Source organism: Rutilus rutilus, assembly GCF_951802725.1.
Source record: "Rutilus rutilus genome assembly, chromosome: 18".
NCBI lineage: Eukaryota > Metazoa > Chordata > Actinopteri > Cypriniformes > Leuciscidae > Rutilus > Rutilus rutilus.
This window is the reverse complement of record NC_140231.1, coordinates 14,788,666-14,803,682: the sequence shown is the minus strand read 5'-3', so window position 1 is coordinate 14,803,682 and position 15,017 is coordinate 14,788,666. Positions and strand designations below refer to the sequence as shown.

At 37.6% G+C, this 15,017-nt stretch overlaps 1 protein-coding gene across 2 annotated transcripts in view; it reads right to left on the bottom strand.

Annotated features, from left to right (window-relative positions):
- adamts2a (ADAM metallopeptidase with thrombospondin type 1 motif, 2a) overlaps positions 1-15,017 on the bottom strand; it is a 91,723-nt gene that overhangs the window by 10,545 nt on the left and 66,161 nt on the right. For both annotated transcript variants that reach the window (XM_084387507.1, XM_084387508.1), the window contains exons 10-21: positions 13,764-13,877; positions 13,534-13,679; positions 13,284-13,459; positions 8,948-9,081; positions 6,740-6,863; positions 6,518-6,598; positions 6,028-6,191; positions 4,358-4,517; positions 3,329-3,461; positions 2,985-3,192; positions 1,821-1,950; positions 1,255-1,329 (exon numbers count right to left, since the gene is read on the bottom strand). In XM_084387507.1, coding sequence (XP_084243633.1) covers positions 1,255-1,329; positions 1,821-1,950; positions 2,985-3,192; positions 3,329-3,461; positions 4,358-4,517; positions 6,028-6,191; positions 6,518-6,598; positions 6,740-6,863; positions 8,948-9,081; positions 13,284-13,459; positions 13,534-13,679; positions 13,764-13,877 — 1,645 coding nt within the window. The remainder of the gene's footprint in view (positions 1-1,254; positions 1,330-1,820; positions 1,951-2,984; positions 3,193-3,328; positions 3,462-4,357; positions 4,518-6,027; positions 6,192-6,517; positions 6,599-6,739; positions 6,864-8,947; positions 9,082-13,283; positions 13,460-13,533; positions 13,680-13,763; positions 13,878-15,017) is intronic.

Here is a 15,017-nt window from a genome sequence, read left to right as displayed (position 1 = left end):
TACAAGCATTCCCATAAAAAAATAAAAAATAAAACAGGACCACACACACACACACACACACTTTATAATCCTTTAAAATATCATTGTAACTTTAAATACTCTTTTCATTATGATATATACTATATGCATCTCAAATCATTACTTTCCAGGCAAGGAAACATGGCCTGTAAGGTCAAAATACATAGATAAATACAATATATTACTTTTATTAATGGTGTAAGAGATAACAGTCATTGAATATGTTATTAACGTTACTAAGTATGTTCAACATCATTTAATATATACACATAATCGCTGTATAGTTTTAAAAAAGTCCTTTAGACATTGTCTGCATCGCTAAAGCTTTGACTCATAATCATACAGCAGTGAGAGACTGTGATATAACCGCAACTGTCTACGCTCCCTTAGCTGTAAACATCCATATTCGTTGCTGTTCTTTTCTTTAGCTGCCTCTTTTTCGAAATTCAGTGGGCATGCAAACGTAAACTCGTGTCCCTTCAACCTTAAATAAGGCAAAAATGTCTGATGTGAGTGGAAACTAATTACGCAGAAGCATGAGGTATTCTTTTATCCTTTTTATCCGACATCAAACACCGGCACGCAGCCGATTTATAAAATAAAATGCGAGTGTTAAAGCATGCACCATCATCATATAGAAAATGAAATGAAATTGCTTTTAATGATTCCTTCTATATACTCAGTTCTTAAACCATTCTTCAAGAAAATATATACAAAAATACATGACATTTAACAGTCAAAATAAAGAAAGATTATGGCTCACATTGCCATTTTAGTGATATATTGTTTATGCTCATTTTGTATACGTATTGAATTGACAAAAAAATGACTGAAATGCACCAGTTGCTTTCAGTAATGGACCAACTCCCTCACACAGGAGTTTGTTTCATAGAGTTTGTTGAATGATTCACCCTGGAAGTCGTCACAACAGTCATATCCATATTACCTGACGTAGCACAACCATCATGGCTTCTCAAAACAAGGCCCCTTCCGCACTTTTAGGCCGTGTTTTGCCCTCAGCCCTGCAGAAGACCATGTACAGAGCGAACAAGGGCAGAGGAAAGAAACAGCCCGCAGAATTCCCTCGAATGAAGGAAATGTTAAGACTCTGAGAGGGACAGAAAAGCGCTCAAGGCAGAGTGTAACAGAGCCATAGTGTAAGAGAGAGAGGCAGGGTCCAGGAAAGAGCGGCCATGCAGCACACGGCAGGCTGAGGACTGGAGAGGGGACGTTTACTTGATGAGATCTTGGGCGCTGGGAACTCGGGGTCAGCTCTGGAGAGCCACTGGATGAGGAAGTTCCCTCTTTCATCTGGGAGTTTGGAGAGAGGATTTAAGAACAGGGTTATTGTGGTTTTAAAGGAGTCTTAAAGGATTACTTTCAAATAAACATTTCCTGATAATTTACTCACTCCCATGTCATCCAAGTCATTCCATGTCTTTCTTTCTTAAGTCGAAAAGGAATTAAGGAAATTAAGGAGGAAAACATTCCAGGATTTTTCTCCATATAATGGACTTTAATGGCAACCAATGTTTTGAAGGTCCAAATGTCAGTCTTGTTGAGCCTTTGAAGCTGCATTGAGAGTTGACATTTGGACCTTCAAACCGTTGGTTGCCATTGAAGTCCATTATATGGAGAAAAATCCTGGAATGTTTTCCTCAAAACCTTAATTTCTTTTCGACTTAAGAAAGAAAGACATGGACATCTTGGATGACATGGGGGTGAGTAAATTATCAGGACATTTTTATTTGAAAGTGAACTACTCCTTTAAGTGAATTCTGAGGAGCTGTATAGACACTCACTTGAACACGGTGTCAGCAGACATGGTCTGATTTTCTCAGGCTTGGTGTCCATGCAGATGCCGATGGCATTATCAGGGGTGCTGCACATGACCTGCCGCTCCTGAGTCCCATTACCACAGGTCACTGAGCACTGCACATACATACACACACACATAAACATATAGCAGAATGTGACAATAATCCTCATTAATTTATAAACAGACTGCATTATGTTAATCATGACATTACGAGAATCCTTGTTTAGGGAATGTTTTGAAAATAAGGTTGTTACTGTACATTAGGATATAAAAGTAATCATATTTTAATAATAAAATCAAAATTGCAAGAAAAAAAAAAGTCACAGCATAAAAGTAAAAGTAACCTCAAAAGGGGCACCCTTAAAAATATACCCAGAAATGGGCTTTCTTTCTTCTGTGGAACATAATAGACATTTTAAGGAATGTCTCTGTTTTTTGTTAACTGTTTCCCTGCCAAACACAGAATTTCCCGTTATTTGTGAGAAAACACTTCCCCCGCCAAACACTCAATTTTCTGTGTTTCCGTGTTTTCAGTGTTATACGGTAGGGGGCGCTTTGACATTTTCTGAAAGATCACTGAATATCCTGATCAAAACACAGGCGAAGAAGATGCAGAAACAAGCGATCTCATATGTAATCATATGCATATGTAAAATAATGCGATCAAGAGTTATTGCAATGGAAGTAAATGGTGACCAAAACTGCTTGGTTACCAACATTCTTCAAAATATATTTTGTGTTCCACAGATTTTTTTTTAAATAAATAAATAATATTAAACAGGTTTGGAATGACATGAGGGTGAGTTAAGGATAACAGAATTTTCAGTTTTGGGGAAACTATTCTTTTAACATAATTAATAATGATGGTACAGTTGGACCTGAACTATTGTATAAAAACATATTATTTTGCCGTTCATATAGGGATACACCATATATTCTAATTATTATTTATTATTAAAACTATTTTGTCTAAAAATGTAAAAATAAAGCACTAAACACTAAAATCAATTTTAAATGCTACAAGTGAATAACTTTGAGCATTAGATGGTGACAAGAATATGGGAAAAGAGCATGTACAATTAAATATCCAATATTGATCCAGAGTTTTTTTTCTATGTTAAATAATAAATAAAAAAATCTAACTCGCCTGAGACCAAGGTCCATTTCTCCACTGTGCGGGGCATAGGTGACGATTACAGGGTCGTCGTCCTTCAGGCCGGTCGTCGTTGCAGTATTTGGCGTTGATGGCTTTATATGAACCATCCAGTTCAGGTCTCACACAGCGCACAGGTCGAGTCTGAGAACCGGTCTTACCACATGATTTACTGCACTCCTCCCATTCTCCTGTCACCCAGCTGACATACACAATTCACATTTAAAAAATGTCCACAAACCCCCATATTCCACACCATCATCTGTCACTCGTGTGTTCAAGTACAATTGTATGATATTGGTTTGAAAACTACCACATGGTGAACCTCATTTGCTTACATTGGTTCTGAGCACTCCTTCTGGTTGCAAGCTCGACTGATGGCACGGGGTTTGGGTATGTTGGCGCAGAGTGTGCGGTGTACCATTTTGCCATCCGACTTCCTCCGGCATCCAAAACGTGTGTACTGTTTCCCTGCAAGCCAGACAAATAGACAAAAGACCACAATACAAGCTGTTGTCTTCTACGGTTGATCCAAGTTTCAATCAAAGCTTGTGTCTGTCAGGGTTGTCCCATGTTCAGAGGTGAACTGAGAATTAAATTATTTGATCAGTTTTCCTCAATTTGAATTGAATTTGAAGTGAGGTACCAAATACAGAATTGTAATTCAAACCTTAATTTAAGGAAGTAAAATTAAATAACAAACAATCAATACTTTTACTTTTCAGTATGAATAATACACAAATATGTTATGGTAATACTTTACTAATACTTTTATATTGCTACAAAATAATAATGTTACAAATAAATGCTGTTAAAATCCTTTATATTAATAAAAAAAAATCCATAAAAATGAATCACGGTTTCCATAATAATATTAAGCAGCACAACTGTTTTCAACATTGTTAATAATATAAATGTTTTTTGAGCACCAAATCAGCATATTAGAGTGATTTCTGAAGGATCATGTGACACTGAAGACTGGAGAAATGATGCTGAAAATTCAGCTTTGCCATCACAGGAATAAATTTAAATTTAAAAAATATTATTAAATAGAAAAGTTATTTTAAATTGTAATAATTTTTCACAATATTTATTTTAATTATTTTTTACACAAGATAATTTTTTCTAAAACATATTTAAAAAATCGTACCAACCCCAAACTTTTTAATGGTTTTGTACATAGAACTTTTTAATTTGTTTGAAATGCCACCTATTCAAAAATGTATTTTTAAATGAGTTTTTAATTGTCATTCCTAACTAAATTCTAATTTACATTACAATCTAATGACATTGTCAAATCAATTTAAATTCTAAGTCTATTGAAAGTGAATTGAAAATGAGAAATATTCTTCTATATTGCTGTGTACCTCCGCCACATGGCTTGGAACAGTGCGACCACTTCCTGAGAGCCCACTCGAAGTAAATTGTGTCGTCCTGAGGCAGGGTGTTCTCCATTGATGAGTGCGGGTCTTCAGGCAGGATGTATTTGTATGAAAGCGTGACTTTAGAAATGCTCTGAGATTGAACCTGGAGAAGATGTTTGATATTGGAGAAGTATGTTACTTTTATAAAATACATTCCATTGACTAGCCTTATTGCTATCATGTGATTTAACCTTAATTGTACTAACCAACTAGGCATAGTTAACCCAAAAACTTAACTTAATTTACTCACCCTCATGCCATCCTCAATGTAAATTACTTTCTTTCTTCAGATAAACACGAGTGAAAATTTGTAGGAAAATAATCTGTAGACGCTTTAAAAAAACCACACACGGCGATTGTGACAGTAATCCATATGACCCCACTGGATGAATTAATGTTTTCTGAAGCAAAACAATAGGTGTGTGTAAGAAAAATACAAACTTATGTCATGAAACTCTAGATGGCACAGGCTGATGGGTCCTTAAAGCAACCTGCTGACAATCACATCGTTAACTACATGGAACCAGCTGATTGGTTCCTATGCATCTGCAGTCAATTAAATAACATTTAAACTGCTCAACATTTAAATAGTTAGTTAGTGTTTGCTACCAGTTTGCAGCGTACTTTCAGAGTTCCTCTGAAACCCTCCACCTTCCCCAGCTCCACCTATAGATCTGCTACTGGCAATTTCATATGCTATTTGTGCAGCAGCATGTCTAACATTCTCATAGCAGCGTGTCTGTGTATGTATTGGCAGTAGCAAGTATGTGTACTTGCTCTGCAGCAGCAGCCTAGCAGATCTATTGTACCAAAACCAAATACATTAACATTGTCATATCCAATTGTAATGTTTTGTCTGAAGCCCCTTGATTTCACCACTAGATGATGTTATTTCAACCCAGATTAATTCTCTCTTCATTAATAACATCCATTACCATGCTAAAAGAGTTGTCATGATAGAAATACTAAGCATTTCAACTTTTAAAAAAATATAAATGATTGCTTCCGGTCTTCGGTCATACGAACGTTGTTATACGTGACGTACTGTAAAGTGCAAGAAGTGGTGGTCCTCTGTGCTTCTGTGTTACTTCTTGTGCAATCTTCACAACGCCCTTACGTTTATGTCAAGCTGAACTTGTGAAAGCGCCTTTAGCCGGAAGCGATGGTTTATACATTTTTCTCACACACCTATCGTTTCGCTTCAGAAGAAATTGATTCATCCACTGGGGTCGTATGGATTGCCGTCACAATCGCTGTGTGTGGTTTTTCAAGCATCAACTGAGCGGCACCAATTCACTTGCATTATATGGACTCACAGACATGGATTATTTTCCTCAAAATCTTTCTTTGTGCTTATCTGAACAAAGAAAGTCATATATATAGAGAGGGTGACATGAGGGTGAGTAAATGATGTATGTAATTAAATTAAATTAAATAAATTATGAATGTAAATGAAATGAACATTTTTTTTGGGTGAACTACCGTCCAACTAGTAGTATTTAGAAATACACTAATAGATCTAGTGCCCTTATTATCCCTGAACTTCCTTTAGGTTTAGTTCCGGATTTATAGTTGTCTACTTTGGTCATTTTGGATATAATGCTCATTCTCACCATTATGAGAACTCCATATTTGAGTGGTCCGGTGGTCTGGACCGTCTCCATGTCGTCATTGTTAGCATACTCCCACGCCACGCCTTTCTCGATTACTGTACGTGACTCAGGAAAATCACCCTCGTCGTTCAGGAAAAGATGATCTGTGGCCTGGTTCTTCACCGCTAGCAGTGGACAATTTAACATTAGGACAATCTCATCTCCATGCAGTCCAATTTATGCACCCAGTGAGAAAAAACAGGGATCAGTCTTCATCAAGCTGATTTTATATGCGTTTCTTGTACCTATAAATCACAATTTTGGAAGGCATTACTTCAAAGTAGCTAAGGTGCTTCACGGTCAATGAGCTGGAGCTCCTAATGTTATCAGTGCCAGGAGGAGTCAAAACCTCTCCATCAATAACAAACAGTGGGAGGCCAGACACTTGCACTATGAGGGCCAGTGTCGGAGTAATTAATCACACTGCCATTTACTGAGAATGAGCTTCTACCTAGAATATGTGGTGTTCCTTTGAATTCACGGATCTGTACGTGGCGTGCTCCTCTAGGAATCTCCAGGATCTTCAGAAAACCTAAGAATGAAATTCATAAAAGCCAAAATGAGATTTGAAAAATGGAAGGATTTCCTGATTATGATGAAATTTTAGAATGAATCTGGGTTGAAAACATTGAGTGACCTGCTTATGGAGTCTGCAGCGAGGGCAGAAGCTCACCTGGTTTCCTTGTGCTGCGGGTGAAGTTTCCTTTGACAATCTTGCAGGTGGAGTTGTCTCCTCCACACACGCCACACTTATCGTCCTCTAGCTCCGACGCTATAACATTGTCACAGCCCACTTTCTGTGCAGAGAGCAGGGTTTAAGAGAACCAAGAACATATGAGAGATGTAGGTCCAACTTAGGTGCTGACCTTGGATAAGTTGAGCAGATTCACAGAAATGTTATTTCATAAAATATTTTTTGCAGGAACTTTTTGGAATTCATTCAAGGTGCATTTTTTCCATTAAAAGCACAATTTGTAAGATTTTTGGATTAAAATATCCAAAAACCACTAGAACAATGTTATATTGAGTAACACTTTATTTTACAGTGTCATTGTTACATATGTTACATGTAATTACTGTAGTACTAACTATAAATTATGGCATAATTACATACAATTAACCCTAAACCAAACCCTCATCCTAATCCTAACCCTATATGTAGTTAATTAATATTACTCAGTACTTCAATGTATAATTACACTGTAATACTGACACCTTAAATAAAGTGTAACCTTATATTGTATATTTTGTTGACTTGTGTACTTACATTATCCCAAATGTTTCCAAGAATGTTTGGTGATTTTCGGTTTTATTATGTAGAAACCATGAAAACACCAAAGCCACTTTAATATATTATGTTTTATTAGACAGGTGAATATAGCTCAACACAATTATTCTTATTGTTTAAATCTCGTTTTCCTGATTTACCGTGAGTACCATGTTTTACCATGCCTAATATCGATCTAGCTCTGTGTGCAAGAAACGGTCTCATAGTAGCCGCCAAGTGAATGCACAGAGTAACATTATAACATAACTTTCAACACACTGAAATTGATCTAATATGATAAACCAGCGCTGCGTTACCCCACATACGCATGACCGGAAGACGCGAAAGCGGTCGTCTGCGGAATAATAAAAGCTCCACTGCTCTCGAGCTGTGTGTCGTGCTTGTCTCTCATTAGCAATCGCTCCAGTGGCTTCATTCCACTCCAACGGCTTTCAGCCCCACCCTGCTTCATGTAATGTTAATAAATCTTTAATAAATTAGCTCATCCGTGAATATGATTTCTGCCCGAGTCCCATCAGATTTTTCCACCGCCTGTAGAGGTGAAGACAACAACTCCCATGATTCCACAAAATCACGGTGTCATCAAGCTACGCCTTTGTTTTGAATAAGCGACCTCTAGTGGTGAAAATTACATATTGTGCCTTTAAGAGCTTTCACTCATGAAGAAATGATCAGTAGTATTATTAAAAATTAAAAAAATTATCACACTAGTGACATGCAATAATGCTGATTTATTATGTATGGAGTGGGTCGCCTCTTGAGTCCTTCTATGATGAGATGACCAGCCAAATACAAAATTCATGCGTAATAATCATGGGCTACTATTAGGAAAATAAATACTGCAAAAATATATTCTCAGTAAAAACGTCCAAAAAATATAATTTATAACAATACATAATTGCAAAGATAATTGCAAAAGAGTCTTCAGAGCAATTATATATAATTTCAATTTCTTCAAAATAGTTCTCCAAAATATTTACATTTGAACTAAAAGCCTTTGCTTTTGTGTGTGGTACAGCAACCATAGCAATAAATGTCCTTTTAAAGGCTAAGACAACATTATGGGTGGATGGTACATTAGCTCTAAACTCAATCCTAATTCAAACCAGTACTCCTGTTTGCCAATAAAATCAATAAAGTTCAAGATGTTCAGATAGGAAACACTCTTGAGCACACAACTGAATGGAAACAATCACAGATCCTCTCTTTCCCTTACTGATCGCCAGTGCCAGAACAAATTCAAACCATCCTTTTCCAAACCTTCACATCCCTCTCAGATTATAAAGCAATACATATCGGAATGCACTTTATCTTTTAATTCCAGTAGCAAAACATAGAAATCTAAGCATGTACTTCATCAATCTGCCCTACCCACAGGACATAACAGTCATGTATTCCACCAATAACAGAACAAGCTAAAAACAAACCATTCAAGAGAGTTTTCTGTTCTAACTCTACACTTTAACTGGCAACGAGGAGTGGAAAGGCCTCAGAAAGCTGATTATATTAGACCTGATATTATTCATTCTATGGCATTTTGGAGGATTAACTTCAGTGATGGATGGTTTGTGTGTGTGTTTGAATAACCTTTACCTCACACTCCCCACGCACACACACACTGTAAGGGTCTTTGTAGGAACAACGTGTGCCGTCATGCACCATTCTCTTCATGGGCACCACGTCTCCGGTCTCTTTTGACTGGCAGTATAGTTGACATCTCTCGTCAGCTGTCCAAAAAAAAAAGCAAAAACAAAAACAGACCACAGACAAATTCATTTTTGTAGCTATTTGTATGCGAGGTGCAGTTTTAGCACACATACATTTTTGTATGGTTGCACAGACACTGAAATTAATAATAAGCATTAAAGTAGCAGTAAGCGATTTCTGAGAAAGGCAGTTGATATTTGAAATCACCACAGCATGGGCGTGCATCTGAGACGTGTCTTTCTGTAGGCAAGGGCATGGTTAGCTGGTGCCCAGAGGGTACCACAACTTTCAATAAGAAAATTCAACTGCAGTAGTCACCGTTCAACCTGAAGAGGGCAGCACTCAGACGTTTTTACACCGTATTTTGTAGAATTAAAACACTTTAAACACAAATGTCAAAAAAATTACTTGAATCAATGAACAGCATTAATAAAGCCCCAGTCTTACAGATCATTAACTAAAAAAAGTTGTTTTAGGGTTTAGTTACCCTTTCTAATGTAATGTTACTTGTGTGCATCTTGAGACAAATCAATGGCACTGAGATATTTTAAAGGTCCCGTTCTATGTGATCCCATGTTTCAAACTTTAGTTAGTGTGTAATGTTGTTGTTAGAGTATAAATAATATCTGTAAAATTATAAAGCTCAAAGTTCAATGCCAAGCGAGATATTTTATTTAACAGAAGTTGACTACAAAAAACGGCTGGATTGGACTACACCCCTCTACATCCTGCTTTAATGATGTCACTAGAACCGTAACCTCCGCCCACAGGAACACAGGCGTATTGATGGCGAAATGTCAACAGACGTGGTTGATGTTTATCTATAATCGGATACCGCAAAAGTTTAATTCGAAGTTGTTAGTTTGCTCTGTCCATTTCACCACGGACTGTTTTTCTAACCTGGAATAATATCAAGCAGACTTCTCTCAGCGTTTCATACTGACGAAGGGGACTATTTCAACTATATTCCAGCAAGCGGTAAGTAGTGATTTAATATGGAAGTAGCGATCACTCTTCACATCGTTCGTTTCTCTTAGTAGGATGAAAATAATCTTACTTAAACTGTGATTAATATACAGAAAGCGATCAAAGAACAATCCCTTTCCAATCGCCCAAGCTGTCAATCACACAGCGCGAGTTTATCTGGACACTTGCCAAAACTCGTTATGAAATCAATGACGCTGTTACACTGCACAACGAAGCTCTTACTGTATTTATATGCCTCATGTTTGCATTGGTGAAATCATTAGTGATAGTGCAGAAACTGCGTTGCAATGATAAGATCTTTCACGCGATCAACAGACTGTCATCTGCTCAGTGCTCATCACTGCAACCTTTTATGTGATGGTAATAGATCTAAATACTTAAAAAACTTCTCATGATTCGTTAATCCAGATAGCTGTAATAGTAAAAACGTATAATAGCTGTAATAGTAAAAGTTTTCCAGATAGTTCCACATGTAATGCCAGATATTTCATATGCAAGCATGTCAGCCAATCACAGCAGAGGGCGTTTACACTGAAGTCTCACAGCAGACACGCCCCTTCAAACAGAGTGTTCAAACCAGGGAATGAAATCAGGCTAGGAAATATGCCTTTTATTTCTAAATTATAAAAAAAATTGATCTAAAAAACATACTAACATTATAAGGGCACCCCTGGAAAAATTATAAAATAATAAAAATAATCCATGGAATGGGACCTTTAAGATATGCCAGTCAGTGCATGTTGCTTTCAGTTTAAACAGTTTAAAACAACTGGGGGATGGTGTGTTTTGAAGGATTATGTCACTCTACTCAAGCTGACACTTTATAATTTTAAAATAAATTAAATGTATTATTTTGCATACATTTTGTTATGACAAAGTATAACTGGGACTGTACAATTTTAATAAAAAACAAAAATGTTTCTTGAGCAGCAAATCATCATATTAGAATGATTTCTGAAGGATCATGTGAGAATGAAGACTGTATGATGCTGAAAATTCAGCTTTGGTATCACCGGAATAAAATACATATATTTAATAAGAATACCAGTGATATCGCCGCGGTGTATGTGTCCTAAATGAAGGTGTCTGCTACATGAATAATCATAAATAATAACAACGTTTCTGCAACCACTGCAACATTGTTCATACTATGTACAGAAAGCAAGACTGTTCATTCCTCTCAGCAGTAGAAGAGGACACTGGAGTGGTTATTAGCTGGATAGTACCTGCATTCCTTTTACTTCAGCCCCAGTGGATAACTGGAGATGCCATTGCTGCTTAATCACATTTCCATGTGCCTTTCGTCCAACGCTTGGCTGATGCCCTTCTCAGTGACTATGAATGGAATGTATCCAGCTAAGAGTAACTCTCCAGTTGAGTAACAACCTTATTACTCTTTCTAAATTCTTAACGTTAACGTTTCCAAATAAATACATACATAATGACACCATAATCCTGAAGGAGAGAAAATCCCAGCCAAAAAAAGGTTTGGTTTCGTCCTTTCCATTAATTTAATTTCCATCCTCTTTGTTGCTGTTCTGCAATGAGGTTTTAATGGCACAGCATAAAAGAAGATATCCCTGTAACACTTTACAATTAGGTCTAATTTGTTAACATTAGTTAATGCATTGACTAACACAAACTAACAACAAGCAATACATTTTTTACAGCATTTAACCTTTGTTAATGTTAGTACACATGTTTGTGCATTAACTAATGTTAAAGGGATAGTTCACTTTGAAATTAAATTTTGGTATGTTTTAGCTTACCTGAAGGGCATCCAAGATGTAGGTGTCTTTGTTTCCGCAGTAGTTTCAATTTTGATATTTTTAGGTCAAACCGTTCTTGTCTGTCAGTCATATAATGCAGGTCTATGGTCACTGTCTCAAAGAGCATGCACAAGTCCAAATTAAAACAATTCCCCATCGTCCAAATGAAACAATTCCCCATCGTAAGTACACTTTGATGGCCTAAGACACGAAACGAGCGGTTTGTGTGAGAAAACGAACCGTATTTATATAGTTTTTGCCTCTTGAACAAAGCCGCGTCCAACTGATCTGACGGCGCGGGCGGGTATAGATATATACACTGATGTCGCCTTGGCTAATGAACTGCAATAGCGAAGGCGACATCTAGTGCTAGTGTTTCTATACCCGCACGCGGGCGGATATAGATATAGAAACACTAGATGTCGCCTTCGCTATTGCAGTTCATTAGCCAAGGCGACATCAGTGTATATATCTATACCCGCCCGCGCCGTCAGATCAGTTGGACGCGGCTTTGTTCAAGAGGCAAAAACTATATAAATACGTTTCGTTTTCTCACACAAACCGCTCGTTTCGTGTCTTAGGCCATCAAAGTGTACTTACGATGGGGAATTGTTTCATTTGGACGATGGGGAATTGTTTTAATTTGGACTTGTGCATGCTGTTTTGAGACAGTGACCGCAGACCTGCATTATATGACTGACAGACAAGAACGGTTTGACCTAAAAATATCAAAATTGAAACTACTGCGGAAACAAAGACACCTACATCTTGGATGCCCTTCAGGTAAGCTAAAACATACCAAAATTTAATTTCAAAGTGAACTATCCCTTTAACAGATCCAACTTTTGATCTTACATTTTTTTACTAGTGTAACCAGTCCTACTGACCTGCCCTGAGCGGGAATCCAACCGTGATTTCCGGCGTGGGAGGCGGGCGATCTAACGAGGAAGCTAAAGACCACAGCCTCTAGTGTCAGTTGCTAGAGCGTTTCTTGAGATCAGGGGAGTGAGGTTCACATGCACAGACCTTACTGGCCTACGACAGTTACACTAGTAAATGCTGATATTAACATTAACTAAGATCTATTGTTACTTCATGCTGACTAATGTAGTTAACTAATGTTAACAAATAAAACCTTACTGTAAAGTGTTACCGATATCTCAAAATGCAGAAGCGTACAGTTACTAGAATACAAAGAAAAGTGGTTCTAAATGCCACATAATAACTTCCTTGAACACAGATTAAAGGAGCGAGGGAATGCATTTACAGAAAACGCAGCTTTGTGAATATTTAAAAATCACATTCCTTTGAACGAAAGACGAACATGGACCAAGACACATGGCGAACATCAGGAAGCATTAAAATGAAAAGTATAACATGTGAGTGTGCCAATGTCTTTTTCACCTCCAACAAAAGTGGAAAATGATTTGGGGATTAATAACACTAAATAAATAGCTTTGACTCACGTTCAGGGTGCTCGTAGGGCAGCCAATGGTGTTTGGTGTCTTCATGCTCAAAGTGGGGGTTCCACATCTTGCACTGCTCCTCTCTGAAGTCAGCCAGGGCCTTTGCACACTCCTCCATGTTACAGAGCTGGAACTCATAGTTGTTTCCATAACAAGTGCGCCCCCCATTGGCCGGACTAAAACACAGAACAGGTTCGTTCAAGTCAACAGACGAGAAAGGTGATGGGACGATCAATCTAAAGACACTCACATTGGGTTGTTACACTCTCGAGTGCGGAACCGTACTCCACCACCACAGGTCCGAGAACAGGAACCGAACTTGGTCCACTGACCCCAGTGGCCATCCTGCCTAAGAATGTCTGGTGTCAGCTTGATACAGTAACCCTTAAAACAGTGCTAGAGAAATAGAGAGATAAAAGTGGTATCTGTTATTTTGGTTCTGTGTAATGTACAGTAGAACAGAGGGTCTACAAGTCCAACCTTTCCTGGTGCACACTTGGTCCCGTCGATAGGAGGGCCCTTCTTGGTCTTGCAGAAGAAAGGGTTCTCGGGGTGGCTGCACCACAACTGCTTGCAAGGATCGTAGGTGCTGTACTAAAAGAAACAGTCATGCTCTCATTCATACACGCAGCCTGTGAAAGCTAAAGCTCGTGAGACAAGCTCAGATTACATGGTTGTATGGTGGCAGGGAGATAGAAAAGTGACAGAGGACTTGTGTTTTTTAAATGGTTTTCAGAGCCCCATTAAGGTAGTTAAGAAAGCATTAAATTAATCCATGTGACTCAAGTGGTTAAACCTCAATTTTATGAAGCGACGCAAGTGCTGGTAAACACAATGTAGCCTACTACTTTATATACAAAATATTAATCTACAACTCGCGTTTACGCAACACCTGCTCTCGTGTCAACACAACACACGTGTCATGGTGCTCTCATGAGAGCACGTTGGAAATTCATATTTTGTAAATAAATGATGATTTTTTTTTTTTTTTTTTTTTTTTTTGTTGCACAAACAAAGCACTTGCATCACTTCATAAAATCACATGATCTCATGGATTACATTTATGATGCCTTTACTACCTTTCCGGGGCTTGAAAGTGGTAGTTATGTAGCTGTCAATGGAGGGACAGAAATATCTCAGATTTTATAAAAAAAAATCTTCATGTGTGTTCCGAAGATGAACAAAAGTCTTATGGGTTTGCAACGACATGAGGGTGAGAAATTAATGACAGAATTTTTATTTTTGGGTGAACTATCCCTTTACATACTCCTCCTTTATTTTATCTCATGGCTTTTCACAGTTTGAAACTTAAAAAAAAAAAGAAAACTATAAATGTATTTATCTGATGGTTTAAATGAAAACAAACATCGCACATTTTCAGCCTATCTCTTATTATCTTAACTTTTTGGACTTAAAGGGACTATGTGTAGCTTTTTAGGTATTTTATTATCTAAAATCAATATTTTTATTAATAAATATGCCCTCAATGGAGTACAAATACCTATGCCAATGATCAGACTAATCCTCGTAAACGAAGAATTTATTATCTTTATATACATGGGACGGGTAGGTCCACGGAGGCTTCCATGTAGTTCCGCCATCTTGAAAAACTATAATAGCAGAGAGGGACAAAAAGTACTAGGCCAACGCGTTTCCACAACACGTTTTCGTTCAGAGCCAGCGTCACGTGACTGAAGCCAGCAGAAGCGGAGGAGCAGAGCAGTGAGAGGCGCT